This window comes from Neocloeon triangulifer, unplaced genomic scaffold (assembly GCF_031216515.1).
Source record: "Neocloeon triangulifer isolate White Clay Creek 2 clone unplaced genomic scaffold, ASM3121651v1 ptg000006l, whole genome shotgun sequence".
Taxonomy (NCBI): Eukaryota; Metazoa; Arthropoda; class Insecta; order Ephemeroptera; family Baetidae; genus Neocloeon; species Neocloeon triangulifer.
In genome coordinates this window covers 991,946-1,005,151 of record NW_026775549.1, presented here as the reverse complement: position 1 = coordinate 1,005,151, position 13,206 = coordinate 991,946, and the positions used below count along the sequence as shown (strand labels likewise).

Here is a 13,206-nt window from a genome sequence, read left to right as displayed (position 1 = left end):
ACTGGAATTTCAAAATTGGAACAGCTTTCGACACAGAGGCGTTGACCAATGAATGCTTGCCGAGAAGGCGACAGCGTTTCTGATTGGCTGCGCGGCGCAGCCATTGCTGCTCTCTACTTTGTACATGCAGACTGCAAAAATTTGTGGTCGGCGGGCGAAAAACATGCAATTCTTTTAGATTTTTAAGAAAGTTTCAGTCTCACAACGCCAAGCAGATCATTCTTCTTAATCCCAGGTAAAAAAGGAATACTGCAAAGCTTTCAGAGTGCAGAGATTTGACATGTAACGATGTTTTTACGAGGTTCATGAGGTGTCAAAATCTGGTTTACCAAGAACCAGCTTCGAAGACCAAAAACGTTTTACAAATTGTTATCTTTGTTGAAAATTATTTTAATTGAAAATTTTTATAACATAAATTTCCTTCTAGGTCTTCAACCATGGCTCTTCTCCGAAGCCTTGTGAGGAAGAGCCTCTCGACAGGAAAGAACGGTGCCATCACCTTCCAAGCTGTGAGGTCAGCAGGAGGATGGAACAAAGATTTCGCTCCTGGACCGTACCCCAAAACGGAGGAGGAGCGACGTGCTGCCGCCAAGAAGTACGGTCTTCACCCTGACGAGTACCAGCCTTACCCTGATGATGGCTTCGGCCTGGGTGACTACCCCAAGTTGCCGGACATTTCCGGCGAGTCTAAAGATCCGTTCTACAATTGGGACTTCCCTGAACACAAAAGAAATTTCGGCGATCCCATCCACGTTCATGCTGACGCCTACGGAGAAGATCGATGGAATATTTCAGCCAAGCCGAGCGTCCCATATTCGAAACAAATTCTTGTGTGCATTGGCTTCATTGGATCCTTGGTTGGCATCTACTACTTGACCTACGACTTTAAACTATATAGACCTGTTTTGCCGAAGCAACTTCCTGCTCAAGGAACGCATTACACGTTTGAGCAGGCGGAATGATGGGATGGATAGCCAGTCAGGCAAAATTGTTGAAAATAGTTGAAAGAGATTGCTCTGTAAAAATTGTTTCCTTTATGTTCAGTTAAATTTAAAACAATAAAAAGTGAAAAATAGAAGATCGGCATACGTTATTGATTGAATAGACACAAAAATGAATTATCAAATAATTCGTTTTTTTTTTTCAAAATAGTGCAAAATAGATTTTGCTTTTTATAGCTAAGAAATTAATTTTGTGATTTTGATAATGATGATAACAAGACCCCTGAGTGATGAATGATTCAAATTTTAATTTAAGTCTATTAACCGTTTTTTCTTCATAATTTACAACACAATTGCAGTTGGAAATATGAAATTAAAAATGATAAAATAATTTAGTTTTTTGCTATATATTATTCATGACTATCAAACGGAGAAAACATAAATAAATTTAATAAACAATTAAGTGGAGGAGTTAAAGTAGTTTTTATTTACATAAGTAATTTGAAGCTACCATTATAAATATATAAAATGTAATTATATTAATTAAATTTTTATGAGCTTTATAAAAATTTAAAATGGTTTCCAGCGATCAATTAGCAAATTTGCTTATATTTGAACATAGTTTTCCGCTAGTGAATTATTAAAATATAGCCGAAATATAAAAGCGCGGAAGGTAAAATGCAAAAATTACCCTTGATAAAAATCAAACTCCTTTTTTCTTAGCTTCTGGTTGGTAATTTAATTGAAGTTCACGCAATTAATATACATTGAATTTGAAATTCCATGAAGATTCAATTATGAAAAAATCTAAAGCATGGCATAATTAGTTGAAATGAAAATGCTAGGATAACTAATCATTTTCCAATGCTGTCTATAATTTTGTGAAATATATAGTAAAGGCATAATTTAAAAAAATAATAATTTAATCGTTACAAGTTTACGTATGAGGTTTGCTGGTGGGTATATGCGGTAGTTGCAAGTCAACATAATTTTTTTTAAGTAATAACCATTTTTATAGCGCTCTTCCCTTCCCTCAAAACGTTGATAAGGAAATTTGTGGCTGATCAACTCTTCATAAGAATCTATATCATGCTAAGGTTCAAGTTAATTACGAAAGGTTTCTTGTTAAATCATAGTGATTTTTACAACATTACAATTAACTCATAAAATTTTGCTGGTTCCTTGTTTTGAAGAATTAAGACAAAAGGCGCAGTTAGAAACATTTGATAGACAGCCTGTTCTTCTTCTCATTGCAGAAAACTAATTCCTTATTTTCTGCAGCTGCAAAGTGCAGAGTGAATACGATCAGAGAAGAAATGGACGCTCATTCACCTAGCAAATTTTTTCCAAGGAAAGAGATCCTGTGGCAGTGCATCTTTTATGTGAACGCCCAGCAAGAACGAAGAAAAGCCTTAAGATCTCTCCACAGCCGAGGCCATCTACAAAATGATAGCGCCATGTAGTATTTGATTGAAGATCTATAATCGGTAATTGAATTGACGTTATAGATAATCTGACATAACCATTTAATAACAATCAGATTTTAAGGTTTTTGGTAATGTCATCATAATTATGCCTAATTTGCTCTTTACAAATATATCATAACAAGAGCAATAAATTCATCTATAAAATGCTAATTAATTTGACATAGTCAAACTTTACTTTGAAAATTTTACATATTTAACTTGCATCATTCGAAGTATTAGAACGGATGTAGATAAATTATTCAAGTTTTTAGTTACAATTGAACAATTTTTATAAAGTGCAATTTTTTTCGTGGTAATTATTTAGGAAGCCTCTAATTTTTAACTTCAAACTAACCATTTAACTGAACTACAAGCGATGTAAATGTATAATTTGTGCACTTTTGAATAATTGTTTCATGATGGCCTTACAACCAGTGACATTTGTCTACATGGCGCACGTTAAAAGGTGACAAGGCTGCATCCTTAAATAGCACTTACCATTGCAATTCGCTTCTAGCAGAGTTATTTGCGCAACAAGCTGGTCTCCTATAATCAATCTTGGCCATAGACACTTGGTCTTGACCAACACAAGCTATGTTAAACCTGAGCCCCACCAAATTAATATCGCTGGCCAGACGATTAATATAGAGAAAAGTAAATTAAAAAAGGGTTCTACTTTTGTATTTCCTATTTAAAAAAAATTTCGGCCAAATCATATTGCAACACAAGCAACCTCTCAAAGCGCAGCAGTATGCTTGATTAAGTCTTCCATGTCTTATGAAAATGAACCATTAAAAATTTCTAACAATATTAAGAGATTTTATGGGACCCATCGCCCCTTGACCCAGGTGAAAAATAAAAACACCCCACAAAATGTTTTTTTTCTTTTTGCCGTACATACAAAGTGTGTTGATGAGTTTTAAAACCACGCTAAAAATCGATTTTTATAAATTTTTTACAAATAATTTTCAGCTGTAGTGCCAACACGCAGATATTATCGGGCGACTCCGCATGCAATCAAATCGAAAGTGCTGAAACAAAATTTTATATATTAACTAACTCATTCTGATAACTTATAGTGCAAAGTTCCTATTTTAAATAACTTGAAGTTATTTAGAAAAAATATAAAATTTATATTTACCTTCCGATGGGTAATTGAAGGGAAGGCTTCTGCTGACTGAGTCGGGAGGCAAAACTGCCCTTTAGTAAATACTGACAGGGTTCTAAAAAATCAGCAAAATAAGATTTCAATATTTAAGATTAGAGCAAAAGGAAAGTACAAACCTTTTTTAATTGACAAAAGTGACTGCGACAAAATCAGAAGTGGCAAAAGAGGGCAGCAAGTGCAAAAGAGTCAACCGAGGCGTAGGACTGGAAACTGGCAGCATCGTGTGAAAAACACTAGAGAAAAAACATGCATTACATTTGTTGAATTTTACTTGAGTGTTCCAATTATTAAATTATTAATTATCAAATTCAAAACTTTCAACTCACCAACGCACTTTGAGCATGCTGGAGCTATAGTTGCCTTTCCAGTAGTAGCTGCTTTTAACCTGCAGGAAGGGTAATCCTAATCGAACCATTTCCTTGTTCGTGGGTGACCGTCGAGCCAGTTGAGAAGGCCACATTGGCCCCCATCCTGAGGCATTAGTCGATGGCCCCCTTGGCGTCCACTGCAGCCTGACGTTTCTTGCTTGATCGGTTTCCTGGCCAGGCCTCAAGCAGATCCGGTTGCCGGTGCTTCCTCTGCGACCGAAAGAAAATTTTGATTGAGAATTTGATGATAAAAATGGTTCAGAAGGATCTCTTACCATTCTACACTCCATTGGCTTGCAAGGCAGAGGTGTCTGTGGGAAAATAAATAATAATTTTAGTTAGTGTAATTTTAAGTGGCAAGTTCAAGAATTTGTTTCTTTTTTTAAAATATATTGTTTTCTAACAATAGTGTTAAGAATTATTCTATAATTAAATTATTAATAATTAAGGTATAATTACTAAAAAAAAATGTGTCATATTATTAAATGAAACAAACCTCGTAAAAATCTCCAGATTGTTGCACAGGTCAGCCGATATTCACATTTTGGTCACAGGATTGCACTTCCTGGTCGCTCTGAAGTCAGAAAAAAGAGGCAAAGCAACACAAAATGTCCTCATAAAAATTCAAGAGAAGTGGCAGAAGAAAAAATGAGTTGAGGTCGGAGTACCTCAAGCAACGCAGCGTCCGTTGGCGGTTGGACGGCGCCTTGCCGGAGGTGCCCCAGGCCTCGAAGGTCCACGAAGGCGCGTCGGAAGCAAAATTCCCACGCGCCACCCTGGCAGGGCTGCACCAGGGGTGGACCAAAGTAGAGGAGGTTAAGATGAGAATGGATTCATTTACCTGAAGCAGATCCGGAAACCAGACGTTGACCCCAGGAGGCCCAGGAATTCAGCTGTAAATAACAAAGTTGAAAAACAATGTTCACAGGGTTGAAAAGAAGCACTCACCTTTTGAAAAAATGGACTTCAATCGATTTCTTACAATATAAAGGCGTTAAAAAGAGAGATAAATAAAAAGCAAAGTTTTCAAATTTTAAATTAAGTAATATTATTTATGTAAGACAATCAAATAAAATATTAGATGAATTAAATCATAAATAGACAAATATTTGTGTAGTCTAAACAATGCTTCATAATGAAAGAGCTATTTACATATGATTTGTGTCAGGCTTTACACAACTCAATTTGGCGCGCACAAGGATAACACTTTCAGCTCCGGGCAAAAAATTCTCTTAAGTAAAAAAAATAAGCACCTCTGTGAGCCCCCCGAGAAATCGGCCTTGCCTGCCACGAGTTGGCTGGCGAGTTTCTTAAGCACGGGGACATAGGCCGTGCTTACCCGGCCCAACCAACCTTCTGCGCTGTTGATCTTTCTTTCGTTGAGCGAAACGGATACTCCACTAGGTCATTCCCAGGATCCGAAACTTACGCTAAGGACCCCAGGCCTCAGCTTTTCAACCGAATTCGCGCGCAGAGCGTGGGGAGCAAGTGCAGACTTCCTCGAGGAATGTGACCAGTTTTTCTTGATGCCCAACTGGCGTTTCACTCGGTCTCAATGCAAAACAAAAAACGGCAGAGGTGTTTGAAAAAAAAAAGATGGGAAAAAAACACTAAAATTTGATTAAGAAAAGGAGCTTTCCGTGTTTTTGGACGTAATCAAGGCGCCATGGGTTTTTGTTACAAATTCTAATGTAAGTGTTTTGTCGGTTGCAAGAAGGTTTCATTTTACATTGTTTTATGTGTCGATAAATGTCTGCGCCCCAAAGTGAGGTCGGTGAGGCAAAAAAATTGTCGTATAGACTGCTCCAGCGTCATTCAATCAATAATGGTACAAAGAAATGTTATGAATTAGGCAGCGTTAAAATTATTAAATTTGTGCTGCAAAATTTGGCTGCGATTTATGCTTGTACAATTTATAGTGTAAACAATGCAGACACATTTGTTGCTTCTGTCTCGACCGAAAGCAAATATTGAGAATCAGATAAGATAGTATGAAAATTTTATGTACAAGGCATTAAATTAAATAACAAAGGCGGTCCAAGTGTGACCACTCTAAAAACTAGTAGGGCAACAATATGCTCAAACGTCACTCAGACTATTTACAAGTATTGGCAAATTCTGCAGACTGCAGAGAATCATCTTGAACGGATTTGGTTTAACAGACAGGTCATTGTGCTTTAATCCTCGGGTTTTCTCTCGTACACCGTGCGTGTATGGCTCTGGTGTGTCTTGCTCCGCCTCCAGGTCAGACGCATGTCTTGGGCAGGTCCACGGCTTAGTGCGCCTCGGTCCTCATCCAGCTCCTCTCACTAGCTCACCCAGTTAAACTACTCCACTACTACGGCCTCAATTTGCAAAATAAAAAAAAACTGAAGCTAACTTTAACTGGCTACGACACGCAAGGGACTGATTCTATTTCTTTTAGCAATTAAGGGGGGAGCCGCTGGGGTTGCAGTTAAGTGCCGAAGCCAGACAAACAAAAATCTCTAAGTGGAATTATTGGCAAATATATGAGAAAAGGTGGCGGCGCGTTTGCCAAAATTACTCGCCACAATCTCGGAGGTGTCAAAGCGACTCTTGCAAAGGGACAAAATTCAATTCAGACGGGGTCACTTGCAACCAATATCCACCCTGCGGTTGTGGAATTCTTCTTTTCCACAACCCTGCACAGCACTTTGGACATAAGGATGTCCACCCACCCCGCACAACCTCTCGCAGACACACAATTACAGGGAGACTCGTGCAAATAATTATCTCCTCTCTCTCTCTCTTTCCAGAAGACTCGGTTGTGCAAAACTCGCTGCCACATTTGAACAGTTTAACTGGCTGTGCTTGCGGGTTCCTCTCCGCATTTTCACTTTTGGTTTTGTCATCTAACATGACGGAGCAAAACTAAAAAAATTCCCAAAAAGAGCAAGTGGCTTTCCAGGGTTAATTACTGCATTGTTAACAACTTGTGGGCTTTTTTGTTTCAAAAACGGATTCAGAATTAAAACTTAAACATTTTTGCTCTTTACTACATCAAATCATAAAGCTGATTTTCCTACCATAAACTTTGTTAAATTCCATATTTCTACCTGGAGTAATTAATGCAAAGACTTATCCCTGCTCGGAGGGAAATAAACTCCTCACTGCACCTCTTGGATATGCATCTCTCGGTCCTATCTAAACTAACGTGGCGAAATTTATTGTCAAATTATTAATAATACAGAAGTTAAATCATTGCGGCTTTAAATTTTCTTTCGCCATTAAAAGAACTAGAATTTAGATACTCATTTGCGTAAAAAATTTAATTGTCCACTTTTCTCCGTCCGTGGTAAACAATTGTTAACAGAAACTTTTTGATTTTAATGTCTGACATGATCAGAATTTTGGCTCATTTTCTCCAGATTTTTTTAAATTGATAAAGTTAAATAGATTCAATCCTTTGATTGAAAGTCTTTGTATCAAAACATGACGACAAATTGTCATTTAAAAATTTAATCTTCTACTCGGAGCCTCACGAAATCTCTTTCCCACTCACTTAATTCTCGGTGGAAATTGCTGCTGCCTGGCTCAGACAGACAACTTGTAGAACGTTAGGACAGCAGTCCCCTCTCACGTTGGTGCTCATTCGAATGAGTCAAAGTGAAGAAAATTTCACTGCCATTGAAAAAATTTGGTATTAATTTTTAATTGAATTGAACTTTATTTTTCATTTTGGAGAAAGATTTAGATTTAATTGCAAAGTTTAACCTATTCACAAGCTCTTTCAAATTATTGATTTATGACAAATTTGTCAAACAAAATATTCATTTCTCCAAGGAAACTGAAACTTTTATTACTAATTGTTTATTGAAGGAATTTGCGAGCAACTTTAAAAAATACTGGCATGTGTTTCTTACTTTCTGATGAACTATTTCTGGTATTTTCTTCTCACCAGACATATATGCAGGCAAAATCAATTTTTATCTGATTCGTCGTTCTCTCAGTGAATTGAGAGGGGCCGCAGATGTAGCATGACTGCTACCGCTCGTCATTCCCAAGAGGGATTCTCGGTTGATTCAATTCACATAAAACTATTGCTCAGGGCAATTTCCAAATCTCTCTGTTGATGCCAGTTTTGGAGATGATTTTTATTTTAAAGTAAGTCAAATTCAATTCTAATTTTGGACTTTGCACTAGACACAAAACATGAAATTTTATTATTTTTATAGCTGTAAGTTAATTTTTCTAATTATTTATATGCTAAAATATTGGCCAAACCAGGACTTGCGGAGGGTTAAGAATATTCTTGTTGGAGAATATCAAGTTACAGGATCAAGCCTTTCTTTGGCTTTGCAGTTTCTGGACCATTCTGGTCTTCGTTGGTGCAAGGAAAGCTCGCATGCACTTTTGGTTGACGAATTTCCTCCGAATCCACAGAGGCTGGTGACTTTTGAGTCATTTTCCATCAAAACGCCGTCCGTCAAGCAGAACAGATATCTTTCAAATTTAAAAATGTTTAAAAAAAATAATAATTCTTTTTCGAATTTCGCAGTTTCTTGACCATTCTGGTCTTTGCAGGTGCAAGTTATTCGCATTTCTTTTTTCGTTGATGAATTTCCTCTGAATCCACAGAGGGTCGCAGGCTAGTGACTTCAGAGATGAGTTTTACACCTCAAATTCAATTGATTTTGAATTCATGCAGTCGGTTGAACAAACAGAAATATTTCACATTTGATTAATAACAATAATTGTTTGCAAAATAGCTTTGTGCTTGAAACTAGTTACTTTAATTTTCATTTCCTTAGGTGATCAATTTTTTGATGCAAAATCTACTATTATAGAATTAATATGGATCACTTTTGAAATTAAAACGTAGCGATTATCATTGGTCAAGGAAGTTTCAATTATCTCTCTTTGCAATAATTAAAAGAGCATTTTCTCAACAATTTTCTAATTGATTTCTATCTTTTATGTGGTCGCAAATTTCGCTCTTTTCTTCAGTGTGTCAGGAAACTTTCTGCAATTTATTTGCAAATCCTTCACTGTCATTTCAGCTCAAAACTTCACTCCTTTTTTTCCAGAAGCACTTGCAAGAAAATTCACATCAATTTAAACTTATTTTGCTTGGAAAGGAAAAATCTAAAGAAAAAAATCGAGGTTTCCTCAAAACTTTAATTGGAGGCAAGTAAATTAATTGTTTTTGTTTGCTTCATCAGTAGAGTTAGCCCTTCAGCCTGAACACTCATCTTTTGAAGTGACCAATACAAATTATATCAGTTTGGTGTGCCAACGTAGAATTTTCGAAACGTTTGTCGCAGGTGATTTGGTCACGAAATTTCTTTCGAATTGGAAAGAATTGTTTCCATCATCTCTAATGAAATAAAATTTGCAGATTTTCTCATCAATTTCATACAACGATCATCTCATCTCGGTTAATAAAAGCAATTTTGCTTCTCCTTTCAACTTCTTCCATTTTTCCTAACATGATGGTTTTCACTCCAACCTAAAAGCTCAAAACCTTTCCCTACTTTTGAAAACTTGTTTCGTCTCGTCGATTATTTGTTCTTAATTGTTTTCACTAGAAACCGCGGCGAATTTGCTCATTTTCTCCAATTACATTCTGTTGTAGCTAAATTTGCCAAACATATTTGACTTTTTTGGGTGAAATTGCGCAAAGGTTGTGTGTGTTTGCAAATTCCACGAGTTTGATGATTATTTTCAGACGATAAAAACTGTTATTTCAACTTCACAATCAAAATTAAAATTTGATTCAATTCGGGTTTTCTATCACTAATTTCCATCACGACAGAACAATTTTAGAAACTGGTTCCCAGTGTTGCTGTTTCTTTACTGTTTTTTATTTATTAATTTTTATTTTGCAAGAACATACAAATATACAAGAACAGCATTTGCTAACAAATAAGCAAAATTAGTATAAGTACCTTCTCAATATCCATATCTTTTTTTTTGTCGGGAAATGTAATCACCAGCAAAATTTTCACTCCATTCCTTTTGAAACACCCAGAGTGATTTCAAATAAGTGCAATAGCTTTTTGTCTTTTTTTCACATGTAAATAAAAAATAACAATCTCGTTGTTTCCTGTCTGTGGTTCCGGCTTAAATAAGGGCCAGTCCGGGCTTGCATTTCTTCAGATGCATTATTTTATTTGTCGCATTTTGTCCGCAGTAATTTGTTAATGACGCAGATCACCTTTGGTTGCAGGTGCGCATAATTTTCATTTCCATGCCGCAGATTCAATTTTGAGCGACATTCTTAATTTCTGTAGATTTCTTTGATCAACGTTATTAATTTTAAGGGTCAGGCCAAGAGAGAGTCTTGTCGGCCTGTGCCCTTTATTAGAGGTGCAGACGGCACCACTCAATTTAATTTATTTTCAATTTTTTATTTTTGAATTCAACTTTGTTGCAGTTGATAAGATAATTTTCTATTTTTCTGTATGCATGTTTCAAAATATAAAATAAAAACCTTCGCTTTTGGAAAGCGTATTCACTCAGCAAATTAAATTCGCAGAGGCAAATAATGAATGATATTATTGGTGACACCATTTTCTATGGAGCACATGTGTTTGCATTTCACGCTGACCTTCTGAGTGTAAATTTCATACACTCTGAATAATTTTCCCTAATTTTCTTTCCTATATGTCCTTCTCATAAGGACTTGCTACAAGTTCTAAATTCCACCTGGGTGGATTCAGGGCGACGGGCGAATTATCACAGACGCTTTTTTTCAGGCGCTAATAATTTTCGCAATTCCGAATTTTCAATGATGATGCAACCCTTTATTAAGTGTGGTTGCATTTTAACAATCGCAGATTCCTCGTGTGCTGAGTGGAGCTAAAAATCTCTTTTCGCGAATTTCACTTCTTTCGACGAGTTTCAGAAACAATTCTCTGGAGGAGAAAACTTGATGTGCAAAAGGCACCACGTTCTTGGCAAGAATTTGAAATCTGTTTGACACCGCAAAAATACTTATCAAAAGCGTAAAATAAATTTGATTAAAACTTGTGTGCAGTTTCCAATTAGACGAATCTCTAAATTTCCAGCTGCAATTCATATTTCGCTTGAGCTGTGCCAAACAAATTGAGCTGACGTGCCCCAAAATAATTAAATTATTCAATTTGTTTTAATTTCCAAAAGTGGAAATATCTGTGTTGATATTAATTTTAAGCTCCACCAGTTTTTAACATTGAATTGGCGAGCCTGGCAATAATTAATTTCCAAATTTTAAGCCCTTTATTCGCCCGCCGCCCTTTTCCGGTTCTCCGAGCGCCCCAAAGCGATCGCACGGGCTTTGGGTGCGCACGTCGGAGCGAGTCCCTCGAGGCTGCGTTTCGCCCAGCCGGGGCCCCGACGGCCCCCGGGCGGGAGCGGGACAACGTCGGAGTGGGCGCCGCGCCCCCGTTCCTTCCGCACTGTCGTCATCAGCCGAAAGGGGGTGACCGTGTTTGGCGAGTCACCCGGAATCCAACCCAAGGCCAACAACGGCGTCGTCGACCGACGGATCTCGCCGCGTCCAAGGTTGTAAGGCCGCACCACGTACTCGCGTCCGAGGCTCCTTCGCGGCGCTGCGCTCGGATTTACGTGCATGCCCGTCCATCCAGACGTTAAGTCTGACTCGTGCTGCTGCACCCAGTGCTGGCGACGCCCCACCACCAGCCCAAACACCACATGCCCCGGCACCACCACGTGCACCGTCACCATCACATGCACCACCACCAACCCTGCCACATGCACCATAGAAGCAGAAATAGAATTGGAAGAGTGATTTTTTTAAACTAATCATATAAATGAATTATTATTTCTCAGTCAAAGGCAAATAAATAAATAAATCATTTTTTAAATTTTTACCATTTTTGAAATCTAATTTTTATATATTATTATTTTTTAATAAATAATAATTTTATCAAATAATTAATTTTTTTTTTAAATTAGTTGTCTTTCTAAATCAATTATCTCTTTAATTAATTCTTTTTTCAAATTAGTGAAGGAAGTGTGGAGGAGTCGAACATACAGCCTGGCCGTGATTGTTGAAATAATTAAAAAGGAGATTCGCGCGTCAGGGTTGGGCCCTGACTTTGAGAAGCCCACCTTAGCCACTCAGGTCGGGCGGACTGCGGCGCGGGAACCGCATCCACTACTCGCAGTCCATGGACGCATTTTTATAATCACGGCTGAGAAAGACAAAAAAACTGTTCGGCCCCAATTAAAATTACGTGTGGTGAGAAGATTGAATTTAACACAAAATCTGCATTTAAATTGACAAAAAAAGAAAATAATATAAATAAAAAAATGTAAAAAATAAAAAATATATTCAAAGATCTATAAAAAAAGCAATAGAAAAATATGCATGCAAAACATATGAATGATGATAAAACAAATTGCATGCAAAAACAAAACCCAGCCGGCCCAAGTGATGCATTAAGCATGCTCGACGCCGCCGGTGCAGCGAGTCAGAAGTCGACTTTCGCGCGGATCGGGTTCCACCTCCTCGGCGGCGCACAACCTGCACAAGTCATCCGCTAGTGCAATGGAATCCTCGGGGTTTTCTGAGGCCGCCTCCTCTTCCGCCAGATCCAATGCCGGCCTCAGCCCATCAGCCAAGGGTTGTAAACCGACCACCCCGCCAGTCGCCCCCGATCGCCTCGTCCCACAGAAGGGTGCGGGCGCCGCGTCCACTCTGTCGCCGCCCCCCTCCCGCCCGGGGGTCGTCGGGTCCCCGGCTGGACTCGCACCGAGACCTTCCCAGGGTCGTCGTACACGACGACCCTGGAAATGTCCAGGTGCCCGCCCCGAGTTACCCGGTCAAACGTGCGCGGAGTCGAGGCCCTTTGAGGGCGCGCCGAAGGCGAAGAGAATGTCAGAAACAAACACGGGGTCGCTACCCCTTCGAATTGATGAAAAATTTAAAATCTAATGCTGAAGAAAACAGAAAAAACGAAGGAATTTTTTTGGGCTAGGCGGCCGAATGAAAGGCAAGACTGCGGCCCTGTCTTCGAAAAGGAACTCCTCGAAGACACGGCCGCAATCTTGCCTTTCATTCGGCCGCCGAGCCAAAAAATATTACTTTTCATCTGTTTTCTTCAGCGAAAGATTTTTTTAATTTTTTTTTTCGCAGTTCTTTGGATGAAGCCTCTCGATTAAGGCAGAGATCGCCTTGTGATTCACCAATCAACCAAATAATTATGCAGCTGAATTGGTAAAAAGTGAATTTCCATTTTAGAGGAACAAATGAAATACTAATCTCAGATTTTTCGACGCACGTTTAGGGTACTTAT

At 38.2% G+C, this 13,206-nt stretch overlaps 1 protein-coding gene and 1 long non-coding RNA gene across 2 annotated transcripts; one reads left to right on the top strand and one right to left on the bottom strand.

Annotated features, from left to right (window-relative positions):
* The first annotated feature begins 88 nt into the window (after positions 1 to 88).
* On the top strand, positions 89 to 1,078 carry LOC132194205 (NADH dehydrogenase [ubiquinone] 1 beta subcomplex subunit 8, mitochondrial). Its single transcript, XM_059615355.1, has 2 exons — positions 89 to 235; positions 428 to 1,078. Exon 2 carries the CDS (start codon positions 438 to 440, stop codon positions 960 to 962), a length of 525 nt encoding a protein of 174 aa, XP_059471338.1. The 5' UTR covers positions 89 to 235; positions 428 to 437; the 3' UTR covers positions 963 to 1,078.
* Positions 1,079 to 1,514: 436 nt separating this feature from the next.
* LOC132194269 (uncharacterized) lies at positions 1,515 to 4,536 on the bottom strand. Its single transcript, XR_009441524.1, has 6 exons — positions 4,440 to 4,536; positions 4,219 to 4,254; positions 3,902 to 4,153; positions 3,692 to 3,808; positions 3,549 to 3,630; positions 1,515 to 3,438 (listed from the first exon to the last, which is right to left on the bottom strand). It is a non-coding gene; the product is annotated as an uncharacterized LOC132194269 (long non-coding RNA).
* Positions 4,537 to 13,206: the final 8,670 nt, after the last annotated feature.

What these genes read in the sequence shown, in the direction of transcription:
- LOC132194205 (XM_059615355.1), top strand. Translation starts at nt 438, where the DNA reads ATGGCTCTTCTCCGAAGCCTTGTGAGGAAGAGCCTCTCGACAGGAAAG.